The sequence below is a fragment of the Macaca mulatta genome, chromosome 15 (assembly GCF_049350105.2).
Source record: "Macaca mulatta isolate MMU2019108-1 chromosome 15, T2T-MMU8v2.0, whole genome shotgun sequence".
Classification (NCBI taxonomy): domain Eukaryota; kingdom Metazoa; phylum Chordata; class Mammalia; order Primates; family Cercopithecidae; genus Macaca; species Macaca mulatta.
Genome location: NC_133420.1, coordinates 22,524,140 through 22,541,772, shown reverse-complemented (window position 1 = coordinate 22,541,772; position 17,633 = coordinate 22,524,140). Strand labels below are relative to the sequence as shown.

Sequence of the window (17,633 nt, the reverse complement as noted above, 5' to 3'; positions counted from 1 at the left end):
AGGCTGAGATGGGCGGATCACGAGGTCAGGAGATAGAGACCATCCTGGCTAACACGTTGAAACCCTGTCTCTACTAAAAAAAATACAAAACATCCTGGCTAACATGGTGAAACCCCGTCTCTACTAAAAAATACAAAAAACTAGCCGGGCGCGGTGGCGGGCGCCTGTAGTCCCGGATACTCGGGAGGCTGAGGCAGGAGAATGGCGTGAACCCGGGAGGCGGAGCTTGCAGTGAGCTGAGATCTGGCCACTGCACTCCAGCCTGGGAGACAAAGCGAGACTCCGTCTCAAAACAAAAAACAAAAAACAAAAAACAAAACAAAACAAAAAAAACAAAAAACTAGCCAGGCGACGTGGCAGGCACCTTTAGTCCCAGCTACTCGGGAGGCTGAGGCAGGAGAATGGCGTAAACCCAGGAGGTGGAGCTTGCAGTGAGCTGAGATCCGGCCACTGCACTCCAGCCTGGGCGACTGAGCCAGACTCCGTCTCAAAAAAAAAAAAAAAAAAAAAAAAAAAAAAAAAAGCTTTTTTGAAAAGATGCAAGTTTCCCTGCAAAAATAGGTTGGAAGTAGGTGCTGAGGCAGCATGTTACAGTGTAGAGACTTTGGAGACACAAGCTTTGGAGCCAGACCTGAGTGCAGTCTAGCTCTGCCACTTACAGGCTGTAGGGTCTCGGACAAGTCTCTCCCTGTCTATTCTTGTTTGCTCATTTGTAAGAAGAAAGGGGAGACCAGGCACCAGGCTGTGACTCCCACCTATAATCCCAGCACTTTGGGAGGCCGAAGTGGGTGGATCACGAGGTCAGGAGTTCAAGACCAGCCTGGTCAAGATGGTAATGCCATCTCTACTAAAAATACAAAAAATTAGCTGGGCATGGTAGTGGGTGCCTATAATCCTAGCTACTCGGGCGGCTGAGGCAGCGAATTGCTTGAACCAGGGAGATGGAGGTTGCAGTCAGCCAAGATCGAGCCACTGCACTCTAGCCTGGGCAACAGAGTGGGGAAAAAAAAAAAAAAAAAAAAAAAAGAAGAAGAAGAAAGGGGATAGGCAGAAGTAATAGCAATTTCACAGGGCTGTTATGAAAATTAAGTGAGCAGCCGGGCGCGGTGGCTCAAGCCTGTAATCCCAGCACTTTGGGAGGCCGAGACGGGCGGATCACGAGGTCAGGAAATCGAGACCATCCTGGCTAACACGGTGAAACCCCGTCTCTACTAAAAAAATACAAAAAATGGCCGGGCGCGGTGGCTCAAGCCTGTAATCCCAGCACTTTGGGAGGCCGAGGCGGGCGGATCACAAGATCAGGAGATCGAGACCACAGTGAAACCCCGTCTCTACTAAAAATACAAAAAATTAGCCGGGCGCGGTGGCGGGCGCCTGTAATCCCAGCTACTCAGGAGGCTGAGGCAGGAGAATGGCGTGAACCCTGGAGGCGGAGCTTGCAGTGAGCCGAGATCGCGCCACTGCACTCCAGCCTGGGCAACAGCGTGAGACTCCGTCTCAAAAAAAAAAAAAAAAAAAAAAAAAAAAAAAAAAAAATTAGCCGGACGTGGCGGCAGGCGCCTGTAGTCCCAGCTACTCGGGAGGCTGAGGCAGGAGAATGGCGTAAACCCGGGAGGCGGAGTTTGCAGTGAGCTGAGATCCGGCCACTGCACTCCAGCCTGGGCGACAGAGCGAGACTCCGTCTCAAAAAAAAAAAAAAAAAAAAGAAAAAAGAAAAAAAGAAAATTAAGTGAGCAAAATTGGTTGTTTAGCCAGCACTTACAAAATTGCTAAGGAACTGTATTTTCTTTCTTTCTTTTTTTTTGAGACTGAGTTTCGCTCTTGTTGCCGAGGCTAGAATGCAATGGCATGATCTTGGCTCACTGCAACCTCCGCCTCCCGGGTTCAAGCGATTCTCCTGCCTCAGCCTCCGAGTAGCTGGGATTACAGGCATTTGCCAGCATGCCCGGCTAATTTTGTATTTTTGATAAGAGACTGGATTTCTCTATGTTGGTCAGGCTGGTCTGGAACTCCCGACCTCAGGTGATCCGCCTGCCTCGGCCTCCCAAAGTGCTGGGATTACAGGCGTAAGCCACTGCGCCCCGCCCAGGAACTGTATTTAAAACACACACACACACACACACACACACACACACAGAGAGAAATTGACCTAATTCGAGGCAGTTAATAGTGAATAATTGCCGGGCACGGTGGCTCAAGCCTGTAATCCCAGCACTTTGGGAGGCTGAGACGGGCGGATCACGAGGTCAGGAGATCAAGACCATCCTGGCTAACACGGTGAAACCTCGTCTCTACTAAAAAAATACAAAAAACTAGCCAGGCGAGGTGGCGGGCACCTCTAGTCCCAGCTACTCGGGAGGCTGGGGCAGGAGAATGGCGTAAACCCGGGAGGCGGAGCTTGCAGCGAGCTGAGATCCGGCCACTGCACTCCAGCCTGGGCCACAGAGCGAGACTCCGTCTCAAAAAAAAAAAGAAAAAAAAATAGTGAATAGCTGAAGGCGACTGTTATTATAGAGGTTGTATCACATTTCTGTGTGATCCAAAGACCGCCTGCATCTGAATCGCCTGAGATTCTGAGAATCACTGAGCTCCTCCCTCCCTTCCTCCCTGGACTACCCAATCATGTCAGAGTTCCCCAAATAATTCTTATGTGCACTAAACCTCTCAGAGCTCTTGGTGAAAAAATTACTTTCAGTGATTGGTTTGCAAACTGCAGTAGATGGGTAAGTTTGAAAGCACATCTTAGCCCATGTTGTGCCAAAGCTCTTTCTCTTGGCAGGTAACATGAAATGGCAGAAGCTAAGTCCCACTGGGGCAGCTCCAGCAGGCTGTGCTGCCCACTCAGCTGTGGCTGTGGGAAATCACCTGTACATCTTTGGTGGAATGACTCCTGCAGGAGCGCTGGACACAATGTACCAGTATCACACAGGTGAGCAGGTGTCCATGGGGATCTTTAAGCAAATCTAAACATCCTTTGAAAAGTGATGCAGTGGCTGGGCACAGTGGCTCACGCCTGTAATCCCAGCACTTTGGGAGGCCAAGGCAGGCAGATCATGAGGTCAGGAGATCGAGACCATCCTGACCAACATGGTGAAACCCCGTCTCTACTAAAATAGAAAAAATTAGCCAGGCATGGTGGCACATGCCTGTAGTCCCAGCTACTTGGGAGGCCGAGGCAGAGGAATTGCTTGAACCCGGGAGGCGGAGGTTGTAGTGAGCTGAGATCAAACCACTACACTCCAGCCTGGGCAATAGAGCGAGACTCAGTCTCAAAAAAAAAAAAAAAAAAAAAAGAGAAAAAAAAAGTGATGCAGTGCTTCGGTTTTCCAGTTTGGTTCTTCTATATCTAAATCCAAAAAAATAAAAACTCTGTAGGGGGTGACATCATTAAAGCAACAATGCTGCTATGAGGGTTTCTTTTTTTCCTTTCACTTCCTGTTTGTGAGGACTCAGCTGCTACAGTAAATCACTGAGCATTTCTAGAAAATTCTTTACTTTTTATTCACATTTTGGCTTTCACTATCTGGAAATTTCTTAACATGAAGCCTTTTCCCTCCCCAACATAGAAAGGCAGCATTGGACCTTGCTTAAATTTGATTCTTTTCTACCCCCTGGACGATTGGACCATTCCATGTGTATCATTCCATGGCCAGTGACGTGTGCTTCTGAGAAAGAAGATTCCAACTCTCTCACTCTGAACCATGAAGCTGAGAAAAGGGATTCAGCTGACAAAGTCATGAGCCACAGTGGCGACTCACATGAGGAAGGCCAGACTGATACACTGCTCTGTTTGGTGTTCGGTGGGATGAATACAGAGGGGGAAATCTATGATGATTGTATTGTGACTATAGTTGACTAATAAAACCCACATTTTTATTACCTGTCAGTTACTTTCAGAATAGTTAAGTAAAACCTGAGCTATTTTATACCTCCAAAATATCTTCTGCAATATATATCTGTTTTTCTCCTACTTTGGTAGGTGAATAAACTAATACAAATAATTCTTATGTGCCCTAAACCTTGCTATATTGCCTCTCAGAGCTCTTGGGAATGACTTTCAGTGACTGGTTTACAAAACTGTAGTAGATAGATAAGTTTTGCCCAATGCAAAAACCTCCACTATATTAACGTGAAAGGCTTTGGGCCAGGCTTGGTGGCTCACGCCTGCAATCCCAGCACTTTGGGAGGCCGAGGCAGTGGATCACCTGAGGTCAGGAGTTCAAGACCAGCCTGACCAACATGGAGAAACTCCACCTCTACTAAAAACACAAAATTAGCCGGGCATGGTGGCACATGCCTGTAATCCCAGCTACTTGGGAGGCTGAGGCAGGAGAATCGCTTGAACCCGGGAGGCGGAGGTTGCAGTGAGCTGAGATCACGCCATTGCACTCCAGCCTGGGTGACAAGAATGAAACTGTCTGAAAAAAATACATATATATATATATATAAAAGCATCATTTTTAAATATATGTATACATATATATAAAAGCAGCTATAAAAGCATCAATAATATATATAAAACATTTTATATACTATACATATTTTTTATATATATGTATACATATATATAAAAAAAAGGCTTTACCAGCAATACAAACCTAGGTAGGTATGATTAGTGTATTAAATGCTAATCACAAGGTTGCAATAGGGTTAGGGTTAAAAAAAGTTACAGAATTGTAATAGGTAAACAACAAACTATAGACATCAGAGTAGACATTAGTTGAAGTCTATCTTTTTAACATTCAGGAACAGCTCCTCAGAAAGAGATACAGACTAGGTGATCCACAGTAGTGACAGCCTTTGAGGAAAGGGAAGACTAGCCCTAGTTGCTACCGTTTAACCCTATGGCCCCAGGGTACACAGCACTGCAGGTCATCTTTAATGGCTGTATTGGGCTTGGCCTGAGACCAGTCTTCTGCTCAGGGACTGCCCAAATACTTTTGGGGCAGTGCAGCAGAGGTCTAGTTCTGATTAAGAGGTTGGTGTTGGGAACCAGTTCCACTAGCCCTAGACAATTAACCTTTCAGCCAGTTGCCCATCTATAAAATACCTATCCTTGGGCAATATTGCAATTTTCTTTTGTTTTTTTTTTGAGATGGAGTCTCACTCTTGTCGCCAGGCTGGAGTGCAGTGGTGTGATCTTGGCTCACTGCAACCTCTGCCTCCCGAGTTCAAGTGATTCTCCTGCCTCAGCCTTCGGCTTGCACCACCACGCCCTGCTAATTTTTGTATTTTCAGTAGAGATGGGGTTTCACCATGTTGGCAAGGATGGTCTCTCTCTCTTGACCTCATGATCCACCCGCCTCGGCCTCCTAAAGTGCTAGGATTACAATATTGGATTTTATGTTAGCACCAGCCTGCCCTTTATTGATAATACTATTTACCTGGACTCTTTTCTTCAGGAGGGCAATCTAAGTAATAAGCCAGTTTTGACACAAACCACTGCCTTTAACCCATTCATAGTGAGGGGATGTAGTGGAGTTTCAATGTCACCATCCTAGCTCCCACCCCAGTACCACTAATGAGAAATGTCAAGGATGGAGATTCTGACAGCTAGGGGTTCACAATATACCTTTACATCCTGAAGTTACAGATTAAGTCCAAGTGTATCAAGTTAGTAATGCCAGTGATCACTCATTCCCCATCATTTCTCAGAGAATCCAAGCAGCTATACAAGCATCATTAATAATAATTTTAAAAAGCCACCAGAAACGCAGTTTTAGAAAGGGGAAATAGGAAACCAAGTATGGTCAAGAAAACCCCACTCTTGGGCACTGTGAAATGCCCCTTGCCTAAGTAAAGATGTGGATTAACTTCTCTCCCCTTTCGTTAGATTAATGCAAAAGTCGAGCATGGTGCTAACAAGCCTGTAGTCTTGATTAGCTGGAGACTGAGGTGGAAGAATCACTTGGGTTTTTTTACCCAGGAGGGTGAAAAAAAAAAAAAAAAAAAAAGCAAATTCTCTGGAAGCATTAAATAGAAGTGTTTCCTTATCCCAACATACCAAACACTCCCTCCCCTCACCCCACACACAAGAATCTAGCCTTAAATTTCCTAAAATAAATAATTGATCTAATTAGAAGCTTTGCACAAACATTAGACCAGTGTAAATAACAAACATTTATTGGTGTCACTTATGGTAGAAAAAACTTCCTACACCAGATGCACATGACCCAATTGTTAAATAGAACATTTTGAAGGTGAACACACACCCTAACCCAGGTTTTTTACCCACTTTTTAAGATGGCCAATTCTTCTTCTCCCCCCCCACCCAAAGACATGTGAGCAACTGCTAATGAAAAGCAGTAAACAGCCGCTTGGGCTATATCATTTTCAACTCCACTCTGAGGTGAAGATTCCAATTACATTCGAGACTTAAGTTCTCTCAATTTTTTCCTAACAAAGTTCCTGAGTCCAGTATTTACAATATTACAGCACTAGTAGATCAGTATCTACAACTCATCTTTTTCTGCTGTATCCTCTTCACCAGTTGGGGGCGGGCCTGCACTTCCATAGAGTTTGCTGATAATTGGCTGAACAATTTCTTCCAGTTCCTTCTTCTTAGCTTTGAAGTCTTCAATGTCAGCATCTTGGTGGCTTTCCAGCCATTCAATCTTTTCTTCTACAGCTTTTTCCATGGTCTCCTTATCTTCAGAGGAAAGTTTACCTCCCAGCTTTTCTTTATCTCCAATCTGATTCTTTAGAGAATAGGCATAGCTTTCCAACTCATTTCTAGTATCAATGCGCTCCTTGAGTTTTTTGTCTTCCTCAGCAAACTTCTCAGCATCATTAACCATCCTTTCGATTTCTTCAGGTGTCAGGCGATTCTGGTCATTGGTAATTGTGATCTTATTTTTGTTCCCTGTACCCTTGTCTTCAGCTGTCACTCGAAGAATACCATTCACATCTATCTCAAAGGTGACTTCAATCTGTGGGACCCCACGAGGAGCAGGAGGAATTCCAGTCAGATCAAATGTACCCAGAAGATGATTGTCTTTTGTCAGGGGTCGTTCACCTAGAAGTTACATATAGAAAAACTCATTAGTTGTTACTGACAAGCATTAGCACATCTAGACACTTTTGGTTTTATCGAGCTAAAAGTAATTTCATACTGGTCTACAGGGAGCAGCAACTAGTACTAACAATGAGTTAGGTTACTAACTCAACTGAATTTTATCTATTTTAAAGTACTATGAACTCCTTTTTCTTGTACTCTAGGAGCCAGCTCAGATGTTACTATTAAGAATGCTAAACATAGGCTGGGCACAGTGGCTCACACCTGTAATAATCCCAGCACTTCGGGAAGCTGAGGTCAGTGGATCACCTGAGGTTAGGAGTTCAAGACCAGCCTGGCCAACATGGCAAAACCCTGCCTCTACTAACAATACAAAAATTAGCCTGGCATGGTGGTGGGCACCTGTAATCCCAGCTACTCGGGAGGTAGAGGTTGCAGGTCATGCCACTACACCCCAGCCTAGGCGACAGAGTGACACTCCATCTCAAAAAAAAAAAAAAAAAAAAAAAAAAAAAGCGAAATATCTAGATATAAAACATTATTCAAATTAAGACCCCCATCTGAAAACAGCAGTTACTTAGTTCCCTTGCCATTTCAATAGATCATCTTAAGTCATGTTCTTTTAAAACATGCCGTGATAGATAGACCTGGCGCGGTGGCTCACGCCTGTAATCCCAGTACTTTGGGAGGCAGAGGCAGGCAGATGACCTGAGGTCAGGAGTTGGAGACCAGCCTGGGCAACCTGGTGAAACCCCATCTCTACTAAAACTACAGAAATTAGCCAGGCATGGTGGTCCATGCCTGTAATCCCAGCTACTCTGGAGGCTGAGGCAGGAGAATCACTTGAACCCGGGAGACGGAGGTTGCAGTGAGCGGAGATCATGCCACTGCAGTCCAGCCAGGGCAACAGAGCAAAACTTCATCTCAAAAAAGAAAAAAAAAAAAAGCCATATTAGCAAACTTAAGTAATTACCTTCATAGACCTTGATTGTAACAGTTGGTTGGTTATCAGAAGCTGTAGAAAAGATCTGAGACTTCTTGGTAGGCACCACTGTGTTCCTTGGAATCAGTTTGGTCATGACACCTCCCACAGTTTCAATACCAAGTGTAAGGGGACACACATCAAGCAGTACCAGGTCACCTGTAAGGATAAGTTATTTAACTTCTAATTCAAGTTCTCCCTATGAGCTATGTAAAGTTTGTGTCTCTAGCATTTGGTTAGGTTCTAACACACATCTTAAAGGCAGTGAATTAAACAGTTGCTAATGATCTTGAGACTACCCCAGTCTTGTCTTCACTGACACCCTTTACTACATGTGTGACCTTGTTGCTCATATTCTGGTATTTTCTAAAGCAATAGCTAATGAGTCTTCCATCAAGCTATGGAATCACTATGAAAGGTGCCGCGATCGTGACCTACCTGTATCTTGATCACCAGAGAGCACACCAGCCTGGACAGCAGCACCATATGCTACAGCTTCATCTGGGTTTATGCCACGGGATGGTTCCTTGCCATTGAAGAACTCTTTAACCAGTTGCTGAATCTTTGGAATTCGAGTCGAGCCACCAACAAGAACAATTTCATCAATATCAGACTTCTTCAAATCAGAATCTTCCAGCACTTTCTGGACGGGCTTCATAGTAGACCGGAACAGATCCTAGAAAAAAAAGACCTGGTTACCGTGATGTCTGTTATCTAAGTATCTAGATGCAATGTCCTGAATTCAGAGTCTAATGAGATCTCATTAGCAAAGCAGAAAACAAGGGACATACCATGTTGAGCTCTTCAAATTTGGCCCGAGTCAGGGTCTCAGAAAAGTCTTCTCCTTCATAGAAGGACTCAATTTCAATTCTTGCTTGATGTTGAGAAGACAGGGCCCGTTTGGCCTTTTCCACCTCACGCCGAAGTTTCTGCACAGCTCTGTTGTCTTTCCTGACGTCTTTGCCAGTCTTCTTTTTGTACAGCTTGATGAAGTGTTCCATGACACGCTGGTCAAAGTCTTCTCCACCCAGATGAGTATCTCCATTAGTGGCCACGACTTCGAAGACACCATTGTCAATGGTGAGAAGAGACACATCAAAGGTTCCGCCACCCAGGTCAAACACCAGGATGTTCTTCTCCCCCTCCCTTTTATCCAGGCCATAAGCAATAGCAGCTGCCGTACTATTAGGAGATTAAAAAAGGGAAAAGTTTTGTCAGTACTTCACATTTCCACTATTTGGCAAATATGCCGTATCCCTGAATTTCATACTTACGGCTCGTTGATGATCCTCATAACATTTAGGCCAGCAATAGTTCCAGCGTCTTTGGTTGCTTGGCGTTGGGCATCATTGAAATAGGCCGGTACAGTAACAACTGCATGGGTAACCTAAAAGGATAAAAGATAATTAAATGTATTGTCACACAGTTTAACACTTATTCAAATTACAGTCTGGCCAGGCAGTGGCTTGTGCCTGTAATCCTAGCACTTTGGGAGCCTGAGGCAGGAGGATTCACCAGAGGTCAGGATTTCAAGACCAGCCTGGGCAATGTGAAGAAACCCTGTCTCTACTGAAAATTAAAAAAAAAAAAAAAAAAAATTAGCCAGGTGTGGTGGTGTGCCTGTAGTCCCAGTTACTTGGGAGGCTGAAGCAGGAGAGCTGCTTGAACCCGAGAGGCAGAGGTTGCAGTGAGCTGAGATCATGCCACTGCAGTCCAGTCTGGGCAACAGAGCAAGACTCCCTCTCAAAAAAAAAAAAAAAAAATTATAGTCAAACCATCACTTTAGTTTTTAAGCCAATTTATTGATGAGTATAACATATAAAATTTTATGCTCCTGGAATTGTAAGCATTAAATAATACATGAAAAGTCTATTTTGTTTGGCTTATAGTAAAGGACTCAATAATGACCTGACAAGCATGAATACCATTCTGATTAAAATTTTTGAAACCATGAAGGCTTCTATACATAACAGCCAACCAAGAATACTAATGATCAAAAAATACTTAACATTGTTCTAGAAATATTTACCTTCTTTCCCAAATAAGCCTCGGCGGTTTCTTTCATTTTAGTGAGAACCATGGCAGAAATTTCTTCAGGAGCAAACGTCTTTGTTTGCCCACCTCCAATATCAACTTGAATGTATGGTTTAGTTTTCTTTTCAACCACCTATTTTAAAAAATTATTGTTTTCAGACACAGATGCAATGACATCTCAAAGTTTAAAAGACCCACTACCATCCCCACAATTTGGTTTATTTTGGTCCCTTGGGGCTGCAAATTGACTAGAAATACTTCAGGGAGTATAGGTGTCTCATAAAGTTCAGTTTTAATCGGTCTTTTATTCCTAAACTATTGTAGACCGACTACGACATCAACTATACTGTCTTAAGTTTTGTAACATACTAGGATTATTACAGTTTTTACACACATCCTGTCTACAGCCTTCAACTGATGTCTCAACACTTCCAGAGACTTATAATTCTAAATACTCCCACCACCCACCCGTCCTCTAACCGCACAAGAAAAACCCGGTCGAACCTTGAACGGCAAGAACTTGATGTCCTGCTGCACAGATGGGTCGTTCCACGTGCGGCCGATGAGCCGCTTGGCGTCAAAGACCGTGTTCTCGGGGTTGGAGGTGAGCTGGTTCTTGGCGGCATCGCCGATCAGACGTTCCCCTTCAGGAGTGAAGGCCACATAGGACGGCGTGATGCGGTTGCCCTGATCGTTGGCGATGATCTCCACGCGGCCGTTCTTGAACACGCCGACGCTGGCAGAAAAATCCGACAGAGGGACATCAGCACCGCACTTCTCACGCCAGGCCAGGCGGCTACGCCCGTCCCCCCGCATCAGCAAACCCCACTTACCAGGAGTAGGTGGTCCCCAGGTCGATGCCGACCACCGTGCCCACGTCCTCCTTCTTGTCCTCCTCCTCGGCCCGCGCCGCGCTGAGCAGCAGCAGCATCGCGGCCACCAGGGAGAGCTTCATCTTGCCAACCAGTCCGGCAGCAGCAGGCAGGGCGTCGCAGGCAGTCCAGCCACAGGCCGCAGCACAGGAGCGCAGCGCGGTTTCCGACTTGCAGGCGGCAGGGGCCGGGGGTCACAAGGCGCCACGAACCAGGAGGGCAGGTCTGGAAATGCAGGCCGCGGCGCTTACCTCTCACACTCGCGAAACACCCCAATCGGTCGGTCTGTCTGTGCTGTCTCGGCCGGTGTCGACCTCGCCGTCGCCTACTCGGCTTATATACCCTCCCCCAGCCCCGTCGTGGAGGCCGCCGATTGGTGAAGGCCCTGCTCGTTGGAGGCCGCTGATTGGCCCAGGCCACCAAGCTGGCCGCCGCCGATTCGAAGCGGCCTCCTCCGCAACAAACGTCACTGCTCCGCCCCCCCCGGCTGATTCATTGGCTGCTATTCGTTTCTAACGTCCACATAACATCCGCCCCATCCACTGGTCCCATTGGTTCAGCAGCTGTCTCTCTCTCCTGCGACTTCTCACCTCGAGGCATTTCCTCTGGTAACCGCACAGGTCCCGCCTTCACTCCGGGCCCTAGGGGGTCGGAGTAGGTCCAGCACAACTGATCCCCCGGGGCTGTGGGATCTGAATCTTTTCCTTCTCTACTGCTTGTTCTCCCCATCTCCATCCCTCATCCCGAAGCGGGAAGCAACTTTCTCTTCCCAGCTTCCATCCAGTCTCTGAGTAGACCGGTCGCAGCTTAGATACTGGGATCGCCTCAGAACACATTTCTTTGCCCTTCACGGCCACTACCGGTATTGGGATATGCGAGTCTCAGGGCCATTCGTTGCTCACAGGTCGAGCTGGTCTGGACTCCGTTCGACCACGAATCATGGCTCCTTCCTGCCAGTTACGTCCCCTCTGCACCCTTGCCCAGCCATTTTACCAGGCCTCTCCACATTGCCCTGCCCCACGGTAAGTCACAGGACAAGCCCGGCCAAAGGAATTGCCTTCAGCTCTGAGTCCGCTCCCTACTGTGCCCGCTCCAGTGCCAGCCCTCCCACCTTGAATGTCTAATTTTTCTAACTTACCACCCTTTACTTTCCCATCCGCTGCCCATCGTTTCCCTCTGGGGCTGAGGTTATCATTTACAAGACTTTCCCCATCCCTTATTGTTGATACTTTTCTACCTTAATTCCAGGAAAAGGTCTGATGTGCACACAGACAACACATTTGATAGGCGAAAATCGTCTTGATAATGCCTCATATAACATCCTGTTGCAAAAAATTACAGAGACCGCTATTTGCTGAAAGCCTACGGTGGGCTAAGCGTTGTTCAGTGTGCTTTTCATGTGTCATTTAGTCTTGACAGTTAAGTACTCGGTAGGCATTTCCCATTTTCCAGATGAGGACATTGAGACTGAAAAAGATTAAATAACTAAACAAGTCACAGAGCTGGTGAGTGATGGAGTTAGGACTGTTAACCAGGTGGACTTCATTCTATTGCTAATACTTTTATTTTTATTTTTTTCAAGACGGAGTATCACTCTGTTGCCCCCAGGCTGAAGTGCAGTGGTGAAAAATCAGCTCACTGCAACCTCCACTTCCGAGGTTCAAGCGATTCTCCTGCCTCAGCCTCCTGAGTAGCTGGGATTACAGGCACGCGCCACCATGCCTGGCTAATTTTTGTATGTATTTTATTTTTTTGTGGAGATGGGGTTTCACCATATTAGCCAGGCTGGTTTCGAACTCCCAGCCTCAAGCGATCTGCCCGCCTTGGCCTCCCAAAGGGCTGGGATTACAGGCGTGAGCCTCTGTGCCTCGCCTCTTAACTTTAAAACGAAAAATTCATTTGTGGCGGGACGCGGCGGCTCGCGCCTGTAATTCTAGCACTTTGGGAGGCCGAGGCCGGCGGATCACGGGGTCAGGAGATCAAGACCATCCTGGCTAACACGGTGAAAACCCATCTCTATAAAAATACAAAAATTAGCTGGCCATGGTGGCACGCGCCTGTAATCCCAGCTACTCCGGAGGCTGAGGCAGGAGAATCGCTTGAACCCGGGAGGCGGAGGTTGCAGTGAGCCAAGATCGCGCCACTACACTCCAGCCTGGGCAACAGAGCTAGACTCCATCTCAAAAAGAAAAAAATAAATTCATTTGTTTGACAAATGTTTTTGGAGGACCAACTATGGAAAGGACAAAGGTCTGATACCAAATATTTGAAATTTGTGGGTATACTGTGTCCAGATACCACTAAAACATCCTAAACACACTTTATTAAGATGTTGAGCCTGTGACTCAGTACTCAAGAATTTTCTTTTTCCTTAATGCTCTTTGAAGGTTAGACTGGTGACTCAGAGTTGACTCTGTTCACTACAGAGGTTGCATCATGCATCTCTTTCAGCAGGGCTTGTAATCCTGCGGCAACATTGACCCTTCTTTGGCTTGCATCAGTCCAGCATTAAGATAGAAATCATCAGCTTCTTGGATTTCAATCAAACTTTTTTTTATATCGCAGTCCATTTCCATTAAAAAAAAAAAAAAAAAAAACCAAACTCTCAATTTCAGCCTCACCCTTGATTAACAGAGTAACCTTTTGTAACTCTCCCTTTTGTAAGATTTAGAAAAATGATACATGGCTAACTTCCAAAGGTAATTGAGTATATTGTGGTTTTATCTTTTTAAAACCAAACATTTTACATACATTTTCTAGTATATTCCAAAGCACAGTCACTTATGAATAGGAAAGTACACAGTCGAAACTAGCTTGCTGAACATTAAATGCCAAAAAATAGTATCCATGTCAAGTTATCAATACTTAACTGTTAGACACTGTGCTAAAGACCCACGTGCATTATCTCTTTTAATCTTTAAGAAGGTGGCCAGGCGCGGTGGCTCACGCCTGTAATCCCAGAACTTTGGGAGGTCGAGGCGGACGGATCACGAGGTCAGGAGATCGAGGCCATCCCGGTGCTAGCACGGTGAAACCCCGTCTCTACTAAAAATACAAAAAAATTAGCCGGGCGTGGTGGCGGGCGCCTGTAGTCCCAGCTACTTGGGAGGCTGAGGCAGGAGAATGGCGTGAACCCGGGAGGCGGAGCTTGCAGTGAGCCAAGATCGCACCACTGCACTCCAGCCTGGGCGACAGAGCGAGACTCTGTCTCAAAAAAAAAAAAAAAAAAAATTCTTTAAGAAAGCATTTTTTTGTAATTCCAGCATTTTGGGAGGCCAAGGCGGGCGGATCACGAGGTCAAGAGATCAAGACCATTCTGGCCAACATGGTGAAACCCTGTCTCCACTAAAAATACAAAAATCAGCTGGGCATAGTGGCCTGCGCCTGTAGTCCCAGCTACTGCTTCTCGGAGGCAGAGGCAGGAGAATCGCCTGAAGGGGGGAGGCGGAGGTTGCAGTGAGCTGAGACCGCACCACTGCAGTCCAGCCTGGCAACAGAACAAGACTCCGTCTCAAAAAAACAAACAAAAAGAAAGCATTTTTTTCTTACCCCTATTTTAGAGCGAAGGAATCTGAAGCCCCAGGAGGTAAAGAAACTTGCCCAGGAGATTGTACACCTAAGATAAGGAGCCAGTATTTGAGCCTTGGCAGTTTGATTGTTAACCTCTATAGGTTGTTGTCTTGAGCTTCAGATTTGTAATTTTGGGTTGGGCATGGTGGCTCAGACGTGTAATCCCAGCACTTTGGGAGGCCAAGGTGGGTGGATCACTTGAGGTCAAGAGTTCGAGACTAGCCTGGCCAACAGGGCAAAACCCCATCTCTAATAAAAATACAAAATTCACTGGGCATGGTGGCCTGTAATCCCAGCTACTTGGGAAGCTGAGGCACGAGAATCACTTGAACCTGGGAGGCGGAGGTTGCAGTGAGCCAAGATCGCACCACTCACCCTCCAGCCTGGGCAACAGGGTGAGACTGTCTAAAAAGAAAAAAAAAAACTTACATTTTGTTTTAGGATATAGTCACATATTTTGCTTTTTTAATTTAAAGTTTATAATTTTTATAGATATAAGGTCTAGCTACATTGACCAGGTTAGTCTCAAACTCCTGGCCTCAAGTGATCCTCCCACTTCAGCCTTCCAAAGTGTGGCAATTACAGGAATGAGCCACCACATCCAGCTCCAGTTACACATTTTGTAAATATTTTGATAATGGGTGATATGCAAATATAGATTTTTATCCAGAAATTTAAACCAGCCCATTTCATTTGTGCCCCTATGGGTAAGAAAATTGCTTTCCAGGCTGGGTCTGGTGGCTCACACCTCTAATCCCAGCACTATGGGAGGCCAAGGCAGGCAGATCACCTGAGGTTGGGAGTTCGAGACCAGCCTGGTCAACATGGAAAACCCCTATCTCTACTAAAAATACAAAATTAGCCCAGCATAGCGGCTCATGCCTGTAATCCCAGCTACTCGAGAGGCCGAGGCAGGAGAATCACTTGAACTCGGGACGCAGAGGTTGCGGTGAGCTCAGATTGTGCCATTGTACTCCAGATTGGGCAACAAGAGTGAAACTCTGACTCAAAAAAAAAAATTGCTTTCCATTTCCCACCTGATGTCAGAAAACTAATTAAGCAGAGGTAGGACTTGTTAGGATTGGATGTTATTTAGCCCTCAAATATTCCTTTGTGAAAGAGGATTAATAATAAATGAAAGGCATACAGCAGGAAGAAAAAGGAAAGGACCTATGTAATTTACAAATTTGATATTAACATTTAGATCCTGATACTTGAGAATTTTCCATATGGTTTGTTGGAGGGAACATTCAACTAGGTGATAGGGCACATAACTTTGACAAAAACCAGTTTCTTGGAGCCTCAGATTCTTTTTTTTTTTCTTGAGACGGAGTCTTGCTCTGTTGCCCAGGTTGGAGTGCAGTGGCACAATCTCGGCTCACTGCAGCCTCTGCCTCCCGGGTTCCAGCGATTCTCCTGTCTCAGCCTCCTGAGTAGCTGGGATTACCGGTGCGCACCACCATGCCCAGCTGATTTTTGTATTTTTACTAGAGACAGGGTTTTGCCATGTTGGCCAGGCTGGTCTCAAACTCCTGACCTCAGGTGATCCGCCTGCCTCGGCCTCCCAAAGTGCTGGGATTACAGGCATGAGCCACCATGCCCGGCCAAGCCTCAAATTCTTAATCTATTGAATGTCAGGAATTTCTGTTCTGCCTGTCTTACTGGACTGCTTCAAGAATCAAATGAGATACTGTATGTGAAAGTAGTGTGAAGGTTGTAGAACAGTGGTAATGATTACTAATCATAGAAATACAATGTGAGAAGAAACTTTAGAAGTAAGGCCAAGCACAGTGGCTCATGCCCATAGTCCCACCACTTTGGGAGGGCGAGGTGGAAGGAAGTTTGAGGCCAGGTGTTTGAGACGAGCCTGGGCAAAACAGAGAGATTGCGTCCTTCTGTGAAAATATTTAAAAATTAGCCAGTCATTGTGGTGCATGCCTGTAGTTCCAGATACTCAGAAGGCTGAGGTGGGAGGATCACTGGAGCTCAGGAGTTTGAAGCTGCAATGAGCTATGATTGTACCAGTGCACTCCAGCCTGGACAACAGAGGAAAACACTTCTCAAAAAATAAAAAATAAATGGTACATCTTATTATTCCTATATTGGTCACATAGATGTCTTTTTTTTCCTTTCAAGACAGTCTTGCCCTCTTGCCCAGGCTGGAGTGCAGTGGTGCGATCTCAGCTCATTGCAACCTCCGCTTCCCAGGTTCAAGCAATTCTCCTGTCTCAGCCTCCCGAGTAGCTGGGATTACAGGCACACGCCACCACGCCCAGCTAATTTTTGGATTTTTAGTAGAGACAGGGGTTTCACCATGTTGGCCAGGCTGGTCTCAAACTCCTTACCTCGTGATCTGCCCGCCTTGGCCTCCCAAAGTGCTGGGATTACAGGAATGAGCCATCTACGTCCAGCCCACATAGATGTCTTTATTAAGGTGCTAAAAATAATTTATTCGCCCTTCATCAAACAACTCTCAAATAAAACAAAAGTGTCAGTGTCACCTTAACACCTGAGCCACAAGCAATAGTAGGTATAAGTCATGTATTTTTTTTTGTACTTCTGAAAGTATAATGTGCTAGCAATTAATTTCCTTCCTTGTCTTCAGTTTCTAAAAGTAAATTTATAACAGAGAACCTTCCCTTCTCCACACATATGTAGAAGTAGTGCATTTTCTATCACATTTTGTGTGTGCGTGAAGAAGGCATTTAGGAGGGCACACTGTGTCCGATAATGTAAAAGAGAGGCAAGACCACAGGATTTGGAAGGACTAAAACTGTATTTGAGTTCCATTTGTGTTACTTACTGGCTGTGTGACTTAGGGCAAGTCAATCTCTCTGAGGCTCTGTTTATGAGTCTGTAAAATGGATATAATTTTGCCACTTAACAAGGCTGGTTTTTGTTTGTTTGTTTGAGACAAGGTCTTATTTTGTCACCCAGGCTGGAGTGCAAGTGGTGCCATCATGGCTCACTGCAGCCACGACCTCCCAGGCTCAAGCCATCCTCCCGCCTCAGCCCCCTGAGTAGCTGGGACTACAGGTACGCACCACCACAGCCTACTAATTTTCGTATATTTTGTAGAGACAGGGTTTTGCCACGTTGCCCAGGCTGGTCTCCAACTCCCGGGCTCAAGTGATCCACTTGACTCAGCCTCCCAAAGTGC

The 17,633-nt window shown here is 45.8% G+C and overlaps 2 protein-coding genes across 10 annotated transcripts in view; one reads left to right on the top strand and one right to left on the bottom strand.

The window, feature by feature from the left end:
* Nucleotides 1–9,216, top strand: part of RABEPK (Rab9 effector protein with kelch motifs) — a 37,121-nt gene extending 27,905 nt beyond the window's left edge. For 6 of the 9 annotated variants that reach the window (XM_028834843.2, XM_028834842.2, XM_028834839.2 and 3 more), the window contains 2 exons: nucleotides 2,780–2,929; nucleotides 3,567–3,886. In XM_028834843.2, the coding sequence (XP_028690676.2) occupies nucleotides 2,780–2,929; nucleotides 3,567–3,859 (443 nt within the window). In that variant the 3' untranslated portion in view covers nucleotides 3,860–3,886. Of the gene's footprint in view, nucleotides 1–2,779; nucleotides 2,930–3,566; nucleotides 3,887–8,369 lie in introns of those variants that run through there. The other 3 variants (XM_077968006.1, XM_028834847.2, XM_028834841.2) reach the window with 2 other exon arrangements.
* HSPA5 (heat shock protein family A (Hsp70) member 5) lies at nucleotides 6,102–11,251 on the bottom strand. The gene is given in 8 exon segments (NM_001266596.1): nucleotides 6,102–7,015; nucleotides 7,989–8,156; nucleotides 8,436–8,673; nucleotides 8,789–9,179; nucleotides 9,272–9,384; nucleotides 10,027–10,164; nucleotides 10,536–10,767; nucleotides 10,865–11,251. Coding segments are annotated over 8 exon segments (1,965 nt in total). The 5' UTR covers nucleotides 10,987–11,251; the 3' UTR covers nucleotides 6,102–6,452.
* Between the last annotated feature and the right edge of the window lie 6,382 nt (nucleotides 11,252–17,633).